The following is a 16,154-nucleotide window of genomic DNA, read 5'->3' on the forward strand; positions in this document are numbered from 1 at the left end:
GACATGCATGGAAAATCGAGTCTTAAAACTTAATGTGTCACTGTCGTTACATCTACTGTACTACGTAGTAGTACTACTTTCGTGCCTTCACGTACGGCCGAGTCGCTAAATAAACTTACATCATGCGTGCATGCATGATGATGGGCGGAAAATCTACTTAATTACACTTTAGTACATTGTATGTAAGCGTCAGTCAGTGTAACACGATCTACGATGGGCAGTGAATACCCAGCAATTTGTTTTCCGAGAGCGCATAACCTCTACTTAATTACACTTTAGTACATTGAATGTAAGTGTCAGTCAGTGTAAAACGATCTACGATGGGCAGTGAATTAATACCCAGCAATTTGTTTTCGAGAGCGCATAACCTCTCTTTTTTCCTTACCCGAGACCAGTAGGCTCGTTGTCCACTAAGACCAGTAGACCCCCCCGCCCCCTTTTTCGGCGCCGGCGTCCAAAAAACGGTCCAGTCGCGTCTCAGGAGCCCATTTTTCGCTAGTTAGGCCCGAAACTTGCGCCGGCGGACCCAGACTGAATCCGACGCGCTGGGGGGCGCCCGGGGCGCCGGGGCAATCTTTTTGGCGCGAAAGAACGGCGGGCCCGCCGAGTTAGCGACCCCGCGCCTGCGCCTCGTCGTCCTCACATCACCTCGGTTTTTCGCGGGGAATCAATGCCAAGGCTGCCGCCGGTCAGCCTTCCATTGATTCCTCACGTGCGGCGCGGTGCGGCGACGCGCCCCCTCCCGCCACGCGTACACACGGCGCCGCCCCCGGCCGCTATATAAAGCAGCACCTCCCTCGCCGGTGGACACACCCGCGCAGCCCCTCTCTCTCCCCGTGCACAGCCGCCGCCGCCGAGCTCTCTTTCCTCTCCCTCCCCGTTCACAGCCGCCGCAGACGATGGGCGAAAGGTTCCCCGGCGATGGGGCGGCGGCCAATGGCTTCGGCCGCCGCTCTCTGCATGAGTGGGAAGCCCATCTCCTGCACGAAGCCAACTACCCCGCGCCTCCCGACATGTGCGCGCGGCTCAGCGCCGGGGGCGTCCCCGTCCCCTTGCTGCCCAACGTCACGCGCCCCGACTACTTCCGCGCCGAGATCGAGCATGCGCGGGCGTCTCTGTCGGAGGAGCAGCGGTCCCTCCCGGAGTACGACGCCGGCAACCACGAGGCGTGGGCGGCGTACTTCGAACGCCGGCAGGCGGAGCGGCTGGCCTCCATCAACAACATGTCTGTGGTGCGGGGGAGCAAAAACAGCGACGGCCGCTGCCTGTGGTGGGGCGCCCACGGCCGCACGCTCCACGTCGTCCTCGAGTACCTCGAGGGCGGCAACGATCCGCCGCTGACGTATCCGGCCGCCCCGGTCCCCTGCCGGAGTGGCGGCCAATGGATGCCGAGGAGGACCGGATCCTCTTCCTCCTCCTCCTCCCGATCCTCCTCCCTCTCCTCCGGGTCGCCGGCGCTCTTCAGCGTCAAGGCCGAGCCCGCGGAAACGCCGCTCGGCCGGCGCACCCGCAGCGCCGGCATTGTCATCAACGACGGCGGGCGTGCCTCCTCCTCGGCTCCTTCCCGCCTCGTCAAGCCGAAGACGGAGCTGGGGCTCGCCCGTGAAGACGGAGACGGGGCTCGGCGACGTGAAGACGGAGCCGGGGCTCGACGGCGAGGCGGCCATGAAGTGGGCGCGGGAAGATTGGGCGCGCCTGGAGATGGAGCGCCAGCGCCGCGCCCTGGAGGAGATCGCCGCGCGCCGCCGTGGGCGCGACGAAGGGAGCGTCATCGTGCTTGAAGACAGCGACGACGATGCGCCGCCACCGGCCAAACCTGTCCGCCAGGGCGACCCCATGCAGGGGTCCAGCAGCGTGAAGAAGGAGAAGGACGACGATGACGGCGGCGACGACGGCGACTACGCCGCGTTCAGTGAGTTCTTCGGCCTATAGTGGCGACACTTCGTTTTTTTAGTAAATTTTATGTTTTCTATGTTAAAAAATGTGGAACGCCGAAGTTTATGTCCTGTTTGCCGAATCTTTGTCATGTTTGCCGAATTTTAGCCGAATTTCTTTTCAAAAATGTTTAAAAAAGGGCGTCTGGGGGCGGCGGCTGGGAACCCGATCGCCCCAAGCCGATTTTATCACCGGTTCGCCCCAGGCGGCGCTTTTCGAGCCCCCTGGGGGGCCAACGGCTGGAGATGCTCTAATACTCAAATGTGTCCATGACGAAAGCGGCCATGCCGAACCCGGCGGGAGTTGCTCCATAGCCCAGGTCAGAAAGCCGGTCAAGTTGGCCCTGGGTAATGGTGCAGGTCCTCCACTTCCCTTCGATGCCATTTGCGGTCTACAAAGATGAGGCGGCCGCCGGATCCACGACAACGGGTTTTTTCGGCCGACGACTGCAAACCATTGATTCAAAACAAGCAATGAGGTGCAGGACGGAAGGGACACGAGAGCTCCAGGGAAGAAGAAAGCTTCGAAGGGATGTAAAACTTTCTGATCCCATGATTAGGTCCTTTTTGTACTCAATTTTTTTTGCAGAGCAACGGCGGAGTGATTGGGCCGTGTGTCAATTATTTTGCTGGTTTCCCAGGCATCATGAGTTAATCACACACAAGAATCGAGGAGGCAATAGATTAATTTACCGCATATATCGGGGGCACGACCCCCTTTATGGATGGGACGTGGTGATAGTGGGGCCCTGGGCCACGCTCGAGCAATGTGATGATTGCCGACATATTGGCTCACCACTACTGCCTCGGAGGACGGATGTAACCGGTGAGTGCTATCAGAGCGCGACCGGACCAACCACCTAGTCTTAGCACGGGAATGCTTCGAGGCTAAGGCACTGCCGTGCGGGAGAAACTTTGACCCGAGGTGGGGTGTGAAAATAATACAATGTATAATAAGGACTAGGGAACCTGGACGGGGCTCCTCAGACACCGGACGTGTGAACTCTTCTGATACTCCTCGGTGATCCTCGAGATCAAAGATTGAAAGATTTGTTGAACCAGCTTTCAACACCGACGACCGAAGGCGACGAGCTTTTTGGAAGAACCGAGGAGCATCCCTGACTGGAAGACCGGTTCAGGGGTTACTGATGGTGTTCTGGATCAGGGGGTACTCATCACGTCGTCTCTCGGCTAGGTGGGTCGGGCCGAGGACCCCCATGACAGTTCACTAATGGGTCATATCCAGAAGACCCACGGCCAGGAGGTAGGGCAGACAAACCTGTAATATGTACTCCATCCTAAATCAATACAAGCACAAGTAGGACGTAGGGTATTATCGCTTCGAGAGAGCCCGGACATGGGTAAAAGTCTGCGTCTACTTTTACCATCGTATCTAGGCTATCATCTAGGGAATCCCTACCTGCGATTCACCGGAATCAACTCCGCTTGGAAGAGGTAGAGGTTTTGATGCATCTGGAAGAGTTCATGGGAGGATGGTGATGGCAGTCCCAACAACAAGCTGGAGTCTGGGGATTTAATGCAACATTCTAGAAGGATGATCTAAATAATGTTGTGGGGCTCGGAATGGAAATGATGGAAATCAAAAATAAAAATAAAAAGGAGAGTCAAGATGTAAGGATGGTAGATGCTCTTGTCTTAGGTAGAATAATGCCCGACCAAATGTCTCATACTACACACGACCGTGCCATTATTCGTGCAGCGAAAAACTCAAAGGTGTCCACTCTTGTTAATCAGTTTGATGGAACAAAAGAAAGGACCGACCAACTAAGTACGCCTCAGAAAAATGCCAACAAAAAGAAACTGAAGGGATCAAATGGTACTATGGTTGATAGTGCTAGTGCAAATGTTGAATCATCCTCAGATGTGAATGAGGGGGAATTGAATAATGTTGGATCGGTGGCTTCTAGTGCGGGAGTCCGTCGGGAGTAGTGAAACTACTATGTTGGAGCTGCGAGGGCTTGGGAATGCTTCCGCAGTTTAAGCTTTGCTAGACGTCTAGCGAGCATGTAATCCCGCCGTGATGTTCTTGCTGGAGAGTCACCTAGACAGCTATCCAGCGGAGTGTTTGAGAAAGAGACTAAAGATGGATCAAAAGTTTGTGTGTTCTAGCGATGGAACAAAAGGTGGCCTTGTGTTGTTCTAGAAGAAGGAAGTGATTATTCAGAGGTTGGGGTTGGACCCTATGTTTATTGATGTTAAAATTCAGGAGGGTGGTTAGAGTTGGAGGATGATTGAAATGTATGGAGAATTTCAGTGGGAGAAAAAAAATAAAAATTGGGATTGTATGCAGCAACTACATCGAGATCATGATCTTCCATGGTTGCTCATTGGTGATCTTAATGGGATCCATTATCTACATGAAAAGGAGGGAGGTAAACCATGCCCACAACTATACATGAATGCGTTCCATCAAGCCATAGAGGATTTTGATCAGAGAGACCTTCGTTATGTGGGAGATTACTTTACATGGTAGCGAGGTCGACTCAGAGAAAGATTAGATAGGGGGTTGGTCAATGAGAGTTGGTCGCAACTCTTCCCTCATTCAGCGGTGGAAAACATGCAATATAATCATTCGGATCACATACCTCTTTTGTTGAATACAATATTATGTCCAACCTCCCCAGCCAAGCGGAGTACAACCGAAGAGGTTTGAGGCGCGGTGGCTCAGGGATAATATTTTTGACGAGATTGTGATGGATGCATTGACCAGTGTGGTGGCTGATCCCAATGCTAACAGTATATACAAAAATTTGAGCTGCATACATGATCAATTTCATGATGGGCGAATACCATACGGAAACTAACATTCAAAGAAAACTTCATGGAACTCATGTTTGTAAGTTTCAAAAAATTCTGAAAAAAATGGAATGCTAAGAGGATGATGTTTTATTGTCATGTGAAATTTGAAGTAAAAGCACATTACGGGATGCGAGCTGTGGAAAAGATAAATTCAGCAATGAATAGTGACGTTACTGTTCGGCACTACTCAATGCTGATTTTGTCGTTTTCATAGCTCATATCTCCTAACATGTTTGAGCTTGAAATTTTGCATGGCAATAGAACATCACCCTCTTAACATCCCATATTTTTCGGAAACTTCAAAAATATCGTTTTCTCATGGTTTTCACCGGTTTTCACCGAATGCTGGTTTCGTATGATATTTTCCCTTTCATGATTGGGACCAGTGAGTCCTAAATAAAGAAAAGAAAACATTATGGAAGGCATATCGGGAGTTTGAGAAGGTTTTCTCGGGCCCGATGACTGATGCAAATGAAACCATGAAAAAAGAACTTTCCCAGTTAGTTGAGTATCTCCTGGAGTTGGAAGAAATACAATGGTCAAAGGCAACATGGTTAAAGAAAGGCGACGGACTCACACGTTTTTTCCAAGCTTATGCATCGGCTAGGAGGAAGAAGAGTTTTATCAAAAAGTTGAAGGATAGTTATGGTACGTGGTTGGAAGGTACGGCTGATCTTAATCCACATATCCAAAACTATTTTGTCAACTTCTTCATGTTTGAGGTGAATCAAGCTAATTCGGCCTTATTAGCAAAATTTGAAACAAAGCTTACCCATCAAATGAATGTCATGCTCATGGCCCCTTTTAATAGTGACTATGTAGGTAAAGTTGTGTTCAGCATTGGGGATTTGAAGGCCCCAGGGCCAGACGGTCTCCATCAGTTTTCTTTAAGAAGTAGTACTGCCATATTCACGGTGGTGAGATCACACAAGAAGTTCTGATAGCTATAAACTCAAGAAAATTTCTAGCTGAGTGGAATGATACCTCAATTGTGATCATACCCAAGATTGATACTCTAGAATTGGTAACTCAATACAGGCCCATAAGTTTATGTAATCTACTTCACAAAATCATGTCCAAGATGCTAGCCTCACACCTTAAAATATCCTGACATAGATTATTTGACCAACTCAGAGTGCATTTATTCCTGGGAGATGCATAAGGTACATTACTAGGCGTAGCCGTGCACCAGCCACTTTCGCCGAGTTCCACACCCTACTTGGGAGATTGTCTGGACTCCCAAGACGGGTTGCATGGATTTCCTTTGCTGCTCTCGCTTGGTCGCTTTGGCATATTCTCAATAAAGCTCTTATTGAGGGTGTGTGGGTGTGTTTAATATAAGCATCCTGCTAATGGACTATACAAAATGACTATCTTCTTACATCTATGGAAGCTCTTAAGCAAGACGACGAAAGCCTCGACCATTGAGACCCTTTGCGACAAGTTTTGTCAACATGCCAGGATCTTAAGGAAGGAGAGCCATACTGCAGATGGGTGACGACGATGACTTCCTTGGCATCTCGCGGAGTACCTTCATTTTATGTTATTTTTGCTTAGTTGCGGCCTGCGTGCCTTGATTCAAAATGGTCTGTATCGAACCTTTTATTACATAGACTATCTCAGAGGTGTTGTATAACTTAAGGGCGTCAGTCCGCTAAAGCCGGGCAATCGCCTACTTTCTATAAAAATCCTGAATGTCTGATAATACCCCTATTAAGTGACTTTAAAGATCCGTGCAAACTTTTCTAGGGGTGCACCGAAGTCAAATCTGGCACACCCTGTTGCCTTAGCGCCAAGAAATCGAAGAAAAAAAATAAAATGCGTGGTGATCTCAACGATCCAAGTGCCTGTTAAAGCAGGAGATCGAGAATCCTACTGCAGTACGTCTTCGATGAGTTGTTCCTCCATGAACGATGAATCCCACGAGGGCGGCATGCACATGCACATGGGTAAGTACGTCCCTGGCCTTGTCTGGGCTGCAGCACCAGCCTATATATAAAGTTATGAACTCCTCAAACCAACAGCACGTACTGCACAGGGCAACGCCAACCAGCTTATAAACTTTTACCATGGCGAATACGAACATTAAGGTCGTGGCAATTCTCTCCATCCTTGTTTTCCTGCAGGCTTCCTGCACCGCCGGCCGGCATCTCGGCGGCACTCCGGCGGTGATGTCCTTGAACAGCTTCGGCTGGCCAGCGAGCTGCGACGGCAAGTACCACAGCGACAGCCTCTTCCTGGTATCGCTGAACTCGGGGTGGTACGGCGGTGGCATCCGGTGTGGCAAGATGATCCGCATCAGGAGCCCGGGCGGGCCCACCGTGGAGGCCATGGTCTTGGACGAGTGCGAAATCCGGGGCGGCTGCGGCCACCACGAGATGGGCACGTCGGTCGCCGTGTGGAACGCCCTCGGGATCGACCCTACTGCCGGCCCGGTGTCGGTCACCTGGTCGTATCTCAACTGAAATATGGAGGATGGTCGCGGTCGACTGTTTGCGCTTCAAAGTCACCTGCTTGCTTTGAACTTCAAGGTCTTCAACTGGGTATGCATACAAACCGTTAGTTGCTACTTAGCCGGCTTCACGGCAGAGTACGTAGCTGAATTAAACTACATGCTCCCGCGAAGAAAACAAAAGAATAAAACTACATACATGATGTTTTTTGACCCGGGCTAATCCCCTTTTCATTAAAGATATAACGGATTTACAGCCAGTTCCAAGTTCAAACAAGGGAAAGGGAAAAAGCGAGATCAAGCACTTCAGGGAAACCCGCTGTGGGTGTTCGCAATCGAAACGCCCACTACAAGGCGAAAACCCTGAAGCACCATCAACACGCAACGAACCAAACTAAAGTTAAGACCACATTACAGCCCGCACAAAGGCACCACAGGTAAGTAGGACATCAGAAACAAACTCCACACAAAAAGCTTCCAAATGTCTTGGCATCTCGGCCCGATCACTCCAAAAGGCTTCCAAATGTCTTGGCATCTCAGCCCGATCACACCACGGCGTCGCCCGCGTGTGCAGTCGCGCAGAGTCTCATCGTATCTTTAGCGTTCTCCTTCAGAATCATCGCACCACGCTCCAGCTCCATTCGCCTTTCGCCCTTCAGGAGACATGCCCAATAAGATAGGTGCATACAAGCATTGAAAACAATCTCAAAAGGAGATAACAATTTCTTGAATTCAATAGTAGCCTGGTTTCTACGATTCCAAATAGCTCAACATATAGCCGCCAGCCCCATAGTGAAATATCGTTCCCCTTGAGGAAGAAATGCATATCACCAAGAGTAAAACTGGCACAGATTGTTGGGACATAAGTCGGTCCCAAGCATCGCCCCACAGTGCGCCAGGCTACCCTTGCCACTGGACAGAGAAAGAACAAATGCAGATAGGTTTCTCTGCAATCGCAGAAAGAACAACTGGGATTGCCAGCCCAGTTCCGACGCTTCATAACATCCCTAGTCAGGACAACATCCTGGAAAAGCTGCCAAAAGGAAAATCTGGATTTTGGTAGGTAATTTGGCCCTCCAAATCCATTTATAGTCACAACCAGCAAGATCTCTCTCCAGATAAGAATACATGGATTTAGTGGTATATTTGCCTTTGGGTCCAGCAGCCCACACAATCTTATCTGGACCAGCCGAAGTGTCAATGCTGTCAACAATTTTTTTGACCTCATCGAATTGACAACACAGGTCTGCATTCAGCCTGCATCTGAACATATCTCCACCAGCACGGTTCATAAACTGAGCAACAGTATCGTCCTGATAGTTAGCAATACTGAACAAGGCCGGATAGGTGATACCCAAAGGCGGATGGGTGCCAATGGGGTCATGCCACAACCTGGCAACATTGCCATTATTGACAATCACTTTCCTCCCGGCCATATACATCTCTTTTACTTTAAGTAAGGCTTTCCAAACAGGGGAGTCATGAAATTTTGTTTTCACAGTAGCTAGTGAACTGTTCTTAAGATATTTTGCTCTCACCACATCTTGCCACAACCCCTCCCCTGTATCCAACTTCCACCACCACTTTGCTAAGAGTGAGATATTCTGTTTGTGTATCTTTCACACCCAGCCCTCCTTTATTCTTAGATCGACACACCCTGGTCCATTTTACCAGATAGTAACGTTTTTTCCCATCCCACCACACCAAAAAAACTTACGGCGATATTTATCGAGTCTCTCGATAAATGTCTTAGAAAGTAGAAACATCGACATATAATAGTAGGCAATGCTCGAGAGGGATGAATTCAACAGAGTTAATCTCCCACCAGAGGAGGCAGAGTTGCCAATCCACGAATCACAACATTTAAGATATCGAATTGCTATATACTCCCAGTCAGAATTCCTCAAGGAAGAGTAGCTAATCGGTACTCCTAGATATTTCATAGGAAAATTCCCTATCTGGCACCCAAACAGATCAGCATATTTTTGAAGGGTCGCATCGTCCCCCCCCCCCCCCACACACAACACTTCACTTTTAAGAAAGTTAAGTTTCAAACCGGACATAAGGTCGAACAAGTATAGCAAGAGCTTGAGATTAATTGCTTTATCAATATCATCCTCAATGCAGAGAACTGTGTCATCTGCGTACTGTAACACAGCAATTCCATTTGGAATGAGATCTGCTGCCAGCCCTTTAAACAAACCATTTTTCTGGGCATTGAGAATCATTTTCGAGAGGCATTTAGCCGCTAGGTTAAAGAGAAAGGGGGATATGGAATCTCCTTGCCTCACCCCCTTACTACTTTGGAAATAGGGGCCTACTGTGTTATTAATCGTAACACTAACAGTGCCATTCCGTAGGATTTGGCCGATCCAGCCGCACCACTTCTCATTGAAGCCTCTCATTTTGTGACATTCTAAAAGAAAATCCCAATTCACTTTATCATACGCCTTTTCAAAGTCAAGTTTTAGGACTATCCCACACTTCTTAATATGTGTGTGATGCAACACTTCATGCAGTGTTAGTATTCCATCCATAATGTTGCGTTTTTTGATAAAAGCGTTTTGGTGCCGGCTGATGAGCTTATCAGCAAACATCGCCACTCGATTATCCAACACTTTGGTAATGAGCTTGTAAGGGCACCGCAACAAACAGATTGGCCGGAATTCTTGGATTTTTTAGCCCCATTGACCTTAGGAATTAGGGTGATCACCCCATAATTCAGTCTTTCAACGTCTAGGGAGCCTTCATGAAATGCAACAAACAGGTTCATAATATCCTGTTTGACAATATCCCAGCAGAATCGACAGAATTTTGCTGGAATGTTGTCGGGGCCAAGTGCTCTATTGTTTTTCATGGAGAATAGGGCCTTCTTAACTTCTTCTTCACTAAAAGGTCTGGTCAAAAACTCATTTTCCTCATCTGTTAGTTTTTCATCCTGCCCCCAAGTGTCAGGGTCTAAATGGAAAATGTTTCCCGGGGCTGGCCCGAAGAGTTCTTTATAGAAATCTGTAGCATGTCTGAGCAAATCATTTGTCCCTTCAATCACAGTGTCACCACACGAAAAGGAGTGGATGGTATTCTTTCTTTTCTTTCCATTGGCAATCCTATGGAAGAATGCAGTGTTCTGGTCTCCCTTCAACAACCATGTCTCATGGGATTGCTGGAGCCAAAACAACTCCTCGTTGACCATGAGTTGTTGCAATTCACCACTCAAGGTAGCACGCCTATCCAGAATGTCAGGTCCAAGAGGACCGTATTCTTCCATAAGCTCAATATCCGCGAGCTCCTCTTTAATTATTTTCTTCCTTTTTTCTCATGACCAAACTTGTCCGAACCCCATCCTTTGAAGAAATGCTTGAATCGTTTTAATTTGATGTTAAGCACATCAATTGGATTAGAGGATCTAACATGCCTTTGCCAATTTTTTTTGACCAAAGGCAAAAATTCCTCATTGGTCATCCAGCTCATCTCGAACCTAAACTCTCTAGGTTTAGGTGATTGGGGACAGGCACTGTTAGTAGACAAAAGAAGAGGGTTATGGTATGATATGTCTCTAACCAGTTTTCTGGTAGTGACCAAAGGGAATAGATCTTCCCACTCACTATTCATCAGGATCCTATCCAGTTTTTCTAGAGTGGGATGGGCTTGATTGTTAGACCAGGTAAACATCCCCCCTCGACATAAATCTCTCGTAAACACATAGTGTTAATGATGGCATTGAATCTGTCTATATATCGTGAGGCCACCATTTTTTATTCTTCTCTCCACAATGTCTTAAGATATTAAAATCACCCCCAATTATATAGGGTATTGTCAAGTGACTACAAAAATTAGCCAGCTCAGAAAGGAATTCTTCCTTCTGTTCATCATGGGCAGCCCCATATACATTAAGCAAAGCCCAAACACATTTCTTAGCCACATCAAACATGATCACTTGTAGGATATATTTACCCATAGACCAAGAAATTATTTCTAGCTTTTCTTTCTTTACCCCACGAAGCATACTTCTTGATTTACCAATAGAGGGAATCCAGTTCCACTCAAAATTTTTATAAGGATCAATATTTCTAAAAAAAACTAGAAGAGAATTTTTTCTTCATAGTTTCTTGCAAGCATAAAAAAAATCTAGGGAATGATCTTTTATGAGGTCAGAGAAGCAGGTCATCATCCCTTTTTTTCCTGCTCCTCTGCAATTCCAAAAAATTCCATTCATTTGGGACATTTTCTTCCCCCTCCCCCTGGTCACTCTGCTAAGAGACTTAGCAGCATTACCAGTATTAGCAATGGACTCCATTGCTTTTTGACTTATAGTTCTAGGTCTAATAGAGGAGTCTGAACTTTTTTAGAACTGCGTTTTTCCTAGGCCCCACCACTGTAAAATCAGAGGTGTGTCCCTCAGGATCATCCCCCCATCTCATGTCAATAGGGATGTCCTCTCCTTTCCCATTAGTAAGAAACATCACCTCATCAGGAGGTGTAGGTTTTCTACAATGCTATTTCTCACATTTTCAAGTTCCCTAAGAATATCAATTTTAGAGAATTCCATATCAAGTATCATAACTCTCATTTTCCTAGCTCTAAGCATCATCTCAGGGTTAGATAAAACTGCAAAGGAATTAACAGAAGTGTTACCTTCCAAATCTCTCTTCTTGCAGACTGCTCTTGCCCTGTCCTCCACTCTCTCCAGATTGAGCAGTGTGTTTCTGGTACTGAACCTGAGTACATTTTCAGGTAAGAGAGGTGGTGTGGGAATCACCTCACCACAGTAAGCATTAGCAGATTGAGGCGATTGTACAATGTACTCAACTGTATTGTCTTCATTAGCCACAGAAGGGCCTTCCATCTCAACCACCTCTATATTCTGCTTCACACTCTCAGCATAAGATTTGCTCATTTTGTTTGTGTCAACACCGCGCATAACAGTCTGAGCATCCATTTCAGGAGTATTCGAATTTTTTTCTCATCACTTTTAATCCCAGCAACAATGGCCTCTTGTTCCATGCTGTGGATCAGCAGGGTATCATGATTAGAATTATCAGATGTAACTGAGACAGGTGATTCAATGGGGTCAGCAGCACATTGTTTTCCCAGCTGAACCCTCTCTCTTATATCACCCCTCCCTCCTGAAGAACTCCCCACAATATCATCAAGCACATTAGATCTCTTCTCCTTTTACGTGAAGGGCCATCCTGATCAGCAGGATCAGTGGGAGCCCTATTGTGCAGATTTTCCCTGTCTGGGTCTCTCACCAGCACTTGTTCCACATTAAAGGTGAAGTCATAGAAGCGGTCACCCAGGACTGACTCAGCCACTGGGATAATCTCATCCACATTGCGACACCCGAGCTTAACTCTAACAGAATCAGGATGATGCAGGGTAGCCATGTCTATCTCCAGAGGGACTCCTGCCAGAGATGAAACAAAAACCACATTCCTCTCACATCTTTTGTCCATCGGGATCATGCCCACCTTGACCCAAGCTTTTTCAAGAATATCTTTGGCACCATCATCATGGTTCCATCTAGTAACCCTCACCACTGTCCCGCATGGTTTCATGGTCATGCGATCACTATAGCAAGCTTTTTCCACCTCTCTAGTATTAGGAAATCACATTAAAAACACACCAGGTTCCACTAACTTAGCAAAACACCTCCATGTTTTACCCAAATAAAGGAAGAACGCATCGTTCATCTGTTTCACAGTAGGGTTCCCTTTCAGCACGGTGATAATAACATTGCATGATCTCTCTCTAGCCTGCTCTGCTGAACAATAGTCATGCACATAGAAAAAACCCTGCCCCCTAGCTTGAAACGCACACATAGGAGCGATACACTCCCATGGCAAGAATTCCACACATATAGAAGCTAGGTGACCCAACTTGCTGCATCTCTCACAGAAAGCTAACGGGCAACGAATCGGAGCATGACCAACAGATTTGCAGATGGGACAAAGATCTCCAGAATTGGAAGGGGCACCTGATTTTTGGCCATGGCCCTCGAGGTCGAAGGAGCAGTAGTTGTTGGGGCCGGCTCAGTAGCTTGGTGCGAGCTCCCTCCACCCGAAGCCGCCGAGCCCTTGTTCTTCTCCACCCACACGCCCCTGGAGCTAGAGCTCTGTCGCTCCGTCACCGCCGCCATCGCCTCCCAACGCGAGGCCTCGGACGTGTCGGAGATGCCAGTCTTGTCGGTGTTGTTGTTGTTGGAGTCCCTCCGCCATGAGAAACGACCACCGCCACGGTCGAGTCTGCCCGCACCGCGGTCGAACCGCCTGCCGTCGCGGTCAAAACAACCCGCGCCGCGGCCTGCGCGTCCAACACCGAATCCCTCCCTGCGGTCGCCACGAAATCCCTGCCCCGCCTTGTCAGCCATGGGATTTGGCGGTCGCGGAGAAGACGCGACGATCTCGGTGAACGATCTGCAATCACCGCCGATTTTACCCCGCCACCAGGAGAAGGAAGAAGGGGGATCAGATCTAGGGTTCTGCTGCGCCGCCCACAAATGCGAGAGGGCAGCGTCTAGGTCAAGGGGAGGTGAGATTTGGCTTTTGTACTCCCCCTCGGCGCATCGCGTGGTGGTAGGCGTCCAGGATCGCCGTCCACGTGGTCGGCATCCGCCATTGGTGGCGCCTGCCCCCTGGGCCCCATGCGTGGTGGGTCGGGTGCGGTGGCGCGACGCCCTGTGACATGTACCGCAGGATCTGTCACGTTGCTCTGGTCCGATCCCCCACCGACCCGCCGTGGATCCACTCCGGCGGTCGTCGGAATCCTGTCAATCACCCTCGCAAAAAACATGGGAACGAGACGACGAAACCAATATCCACCAACTCGTGCTCACGAAGCGCCCGCGCGTCGATCACCCTATCCTCATCGTCGAAGAGGACGCGGCGCAGAGCATCTCCACAGAGGAGGAGCTCGCCGTCGCGTAGATGGACGGTGCGCGCCGTCGCCAGATCAGCCGCGTATCGCACACGCCATCTTGTGTCGTCGCGCGCCATCGACTTCCCCTACATACATGATGTGGACGGATAATCTACTTACATGTAAATGCCAGTCAGCAGTGTAAAACGATCCCAGTTTGGTAGTCCTCGATGAGAAGTGCATTTTTATTTTTCAAGCGCGAATTGTTCTACGGTATTTTCCTTAATAGAGAAAAAACAAAGAGAAAACAAAAACAAAACCAAATGATAAGTGCCACACGTCAGGTGTGTTGCACTTCGGTCCTGACGTTTTCGATAGCAATTTCAGTCATGTAGGGATGGCAAATTTCTATCAAAAATAAATTAGAGCACGGAAATTACCATGATAGTCAACTAAAGTTGTCATCCTCGCCTAACTAGACTTACTGTGGAAAACATGCGGAGTTACTATGTGCTCACACCTGACGTAAGACACCTATCAGAGTCGAACAAACCCAAATGATAGCTAAGAAAAAAAAGGAATAAGAGAGCCTATCCAATAACAGTCCTATGCAACATTACGATATAGAGTGATTAAGATTCAGAATTCTAAAAGCCCAAGTTGGGAATTAATCCAAGTCTGCAGATAAGTTGCATGATTTTTCTTTACTCACGGATCAGATTTTTTTTCCTCAAAAAAATGCATAGCGTGCCTAAGATATTTATCTATCTATTATATATAAAAAGTATTTGACGGGTTAACCAGAAAAACAGAAATAGGCTAGAAATTACCACAATAATTAGAAACATCTAACCTTTAATTTTCTACATCTAAAATTCACAACCGTTAGATTAACTTTAATGTTAAAGAAATTACCCACCAATGCCATCTTTAAAATCAGCCCACGTAGATTTTGTTTTCCATAACCCTTGACGTGAAAAAAATATATATTCCATAACCCTTTGATTTGTCTAACTACCAAGAGATATATAGATTATAGATTAAAAAAAAAGATATAGATTATACATCACAAAACATTATGGCTTCCACGGTCAAGACAAAACAAGTGACGAGGAGAAAACCCCCAATGACCTAGCATATGCCTATGCCGCCGGCGCCGGCGCCGCTGCAGAGTTAATCCCCTTGCTACCCTCGTCCGACCGTAGGAGCCTCCAGCCTTGCATATGCAGTTCAGCGGCCTCCGTTTCGCCGCCGCCGGCGGCGGCTCCATACAGTTCGTCTAGCTACCCTCGGCCGATCGTCCGATCCTCTCATGCATGCACTTCAACGGCTTTGCGTTTCATGCACAGATCTAAGGAGCACTCAACGGCCTCGCGTCACACGTGCATGCATCGTCCTTGTATCTCTATGGTAAGGAGCTAGGTACGAATCAAAATATAACTTCCCTGTTGACGCTCGAGCATGCTAGCTACTTCCTCCGTTCCTAAATATAAGTCTTTTTAGAGATTCCACTATGGACTATATACGGAGCAAAATGAGTGAATCTACACTCTAAAGTATGTCTATATACATCCGTATGTAGTTCGTAGTGGAATCTTTAAAAAGACTTGTATTTTGGAACGGAGGGAGTACGATTTTGCAGACCTGCACATATGCATGCATCATCCTCATGTAAAGAGAGCTAGGTACAAGACTTGCCTCTTTTGACAAGTGCATGCACCCAATATATAGAGCACAAATGCCCGTGCGTTGCAACGGGAGAAAACTAATGGGCTGCTGATGAAAAAAATGATGGACCTATTGAGAGTCGGGTTCTCCTTTTGTTCTTCGGGACACCGGTTCAGGATATGTGATATTTATTCTCGTCATCCTAAGTCCTAACATAAATTCGATCATAGGCTCCTAGATCTTCAGAAATATTGTGCATCATATGAGCCATGATATCATTTGAATCCCGGTGCAAAAATTCAGACTATGCATCCTACCTGATGCTACTTCTCATCTTCAACATCATTTGAGCTAGGCAATTGAGCATTGTTACCATGGTTAGAAAATTACAGACCGAAGAAATAGCAACACATGGTACAACA

At 47.6% G+C, this 16,154-nt stretch overlaps 2 protein-coding genes across 2 annotated transcripts; one reads left to right on the forward strand and one right to left on the reverse strand.

Annotated features, from left to right (window-relative positions):
• Nucleotides 1-6,823: 6,823 nt before the first annotated feature.
• LOC109781773 (putative ripening-related protein 6) lies at nt 6,824-7,219 on the forward strand. Its single transcript, XM_020340380.1, has one exon. It carries the CDS (start codon nt 6,824-6,826, stop codon nt 7,217-7,219), a length of 396 nt encoding a protein of 131 aa, XP_020195969.1.
• A 532-nt stretch (nt 7,220-7,751) lies between these two features.
• On the reverse strand, nt 7,752-10,474 carry LOC141027475 (uncharacterized). Its single transcript, XM_073504527.1, has 2 exons — nt 9,899-10,474; nt 7,752-7,859 (listed from the first exon to the last, which is right to left on the reverse strand). The coding sequence occupies exons 1-2, from the start codon at nt 10,472-10,474 to the stop codon at nt 7,752-7,754; spliced, it is 684 nt and encodes a 227-aa protein (XP_073360628.1).
• Between the last annotated feature and the right edge of the window lie 5,680 nt (nt 10,475-16,154).

The sequence above is a fragment of the Aegilops tauschii genome, chromosome 7 (genome assembly GCF_002575655.3).
Source record: "Aegilops tauschii subsp. strangulata cultivar AL8/78 chromosome 7, Aet v6.0, whole genome shotgun sequence".
In the NCBI taxonomy this organism is placed as follows: domain Eukaryota; kingdom Viridiplantae; phylum Streptophyta; class Magnoliopsida; order Poales; family Poaceae; genus Aegilops; species Aegilops tauschii.

Coding starts and splice junctions, on each gene's coding strand:
- LOC109781773 (XM_020340380.1), top strand. CDS start 6,824: ATGGCGAATACGAACATTAAGGTCGTGGCAATTCTCTCCATCCTTGTT.
- LOC141027475 (XM_073504527.1), bottom strand. CDS start 10,474: ATGGAAGAATACGGTCCTCTTGGACCTGACATTCTGGATAGGCGTGCT. Junction 7,860..9,898: donor TGATCACCCTAATTCCTAAG/GTCAATGGGGCT, acceptor TGTCTCCTGAAG/GGCGAAAGGCGAATGGAGCT.